Consider the following 1541-nt stretch of genomic DNA (forward strand, 5'->3'; position numbering starts at 1 on the left):
TCCATGGTGCTGCCCACAAAGCAGATCAAAGCAGCAGCAGGGTGTCTTGAAGGAGACCTGGAAATGGTGGCCAGGCATCTACATTTTTAGCAAGACCCGCAAATTGCAAAAACAAAGCTTTATTTTTCCCCTCAAGATTTTCAGAATGTGGCCTTGCAGTATATGCTTGAATTCTGTAACTCTTTGTCTTACTCTTTCAGAAGAGATCTCTCCATTCAAGCCTTTACCTTTGCCTTTGCACATTTTGGCTTTTTCCTTATTAATTTCTTGGTTGTTCTTATTTAGTTTAATTTATCAGCACATTCCAGTACTGCATTATTGATCTGAAGAGCTAAACTATTCCCACCCCCCACTTTATTTGCAGTTAAATTTGCTATCTGCTACCTTAGTTTTAATCATAGATCCTTGGGGTTCCTAAGGTTATATTGCTAAAGAGAAAAACTGAGGATTTGCAAGAGGTCTGGGAGAACCCTGTCTTTTACTAGAAATAAGAAGGTATGTTCTTTATTGCCCTGTGTCTTTTTATGACATCTTGTCACAATTCATCAGCAACAAAGGTAAATGCGCATTTCTGTCCTTACAGATACAACAATCATTTTGTTAACATAAACTATTAGATGCTCTAAGAGCCCTTTGCACAAGACAAGTGGTATAGAACAATGAGTCCAAATGGAGCCTTTTATTGGCCACTCAAGTCCTGTATGGCTCACACAACAAACAGATCACTTGGGTCAGACAACTGAAAATGTTCCCAAACCGAGTGAGAAATGCTAGCCTCTTGTAGTGCACAGCTGCTTTTGCCTGGACATTTTGAAATGGACACCAGTACTGTTGAGAGTTGAAAGTTACCTTCTTGTGTGGAATTAGCTCATCAGGCTACCCATGTGACCTTAGACAAGGCATCTGACTTCACTGGGTTTCTCCTGCTTTCTTCCCAAGGCTGTCAGAAGGAGCAAACTACTCTTTGTGAAAGCACTTTTAAAAACAAAAGCTACGATATAACTACTTATTTCTGAATCCTAAATGATCACTCCCCGGGCCCTGACAGCAATTGGAAAGCCTGGTAACTGATCACATTTCTCTTTTGGTTGTTCACAGACTTTGAACCATACTTCCTCTAGACAGGGGTCTGAAATGATGAGGACGATATCATCAACTTTCTCCAAAGTGTTTTCAAGATCTAACACCAGTGTTCCGAAACCTTCCTCACCCTCACCTCCTCACCAAAATAGAAACTGAGACTGTAATACCCAATAACAGTAAGCACGTTGACCTTCCTCAAAAAATAAACGGTTGTTAAAGCTGACATTGTGTCCTACACACTGATTCTTATATTGAAAATAAGAGCAAAGAAAGCATAAAGAGGCAGTTGGAGAAAAGAAGGGTTTTGATAAATGCTTCTGACAAGCATTTTGGGATGAAAAGAGCAGCTCTGTGTCACATATAGATCCATCTAGCAGGCAGTGTGGGGTTGAAGCTCTGCTCTTGAGGGCCCTGCAGCCTTGCTGGGAAGATGAGAACTAACTCCAAAGCAAACGTGT

At 40.8% G+C, this 1541-nt stretch overlaps 1 protein-coding gene across 2 annotated transcripts in view; it reads left to right on the forward strand.

The window, feature by feature from the left end:
* Positions 1-1306, forward strand: part of LOC104983112 (fibrous sheath-interacting protein 2-like) — a 13542-nt gene extending 12236 nt beyond the window's left edge. For both annotated transcript variants that reach the window (XR_824595.1, XM_010832591.1), the window contains one exon: positions 1099-1306. Coding sequence is in view for 1 of the 2 variants with exons in the window: in XM_010832591.1 (XP_010830893.1) it covers positions 1099-1121 (23 nt within the window). In the remaining variant the exon portion in view is untranslated. The remainder of the gene's footprint in view (positions 1-1098) is intronic.
* Positions 1307-1541: the final 235 nt, after the last annotated feature.

This window comes from Bison bison, unplaced genomic scaffold (assembly GCF_000754665.1).
Source record: "Bison bison bison isolate TAMUID 2011002044 unplaced genomic scaffold, Bison_UMD1.0 scf7180017861496, whole genome shotgun sequence".
NCBI classification, from domain to species: domain Eukaryota; kingdom Metazoa; phylum Chordata; class Mammalia; order Artiodactyla; family Bovidae; genus Bison; species Bison bison.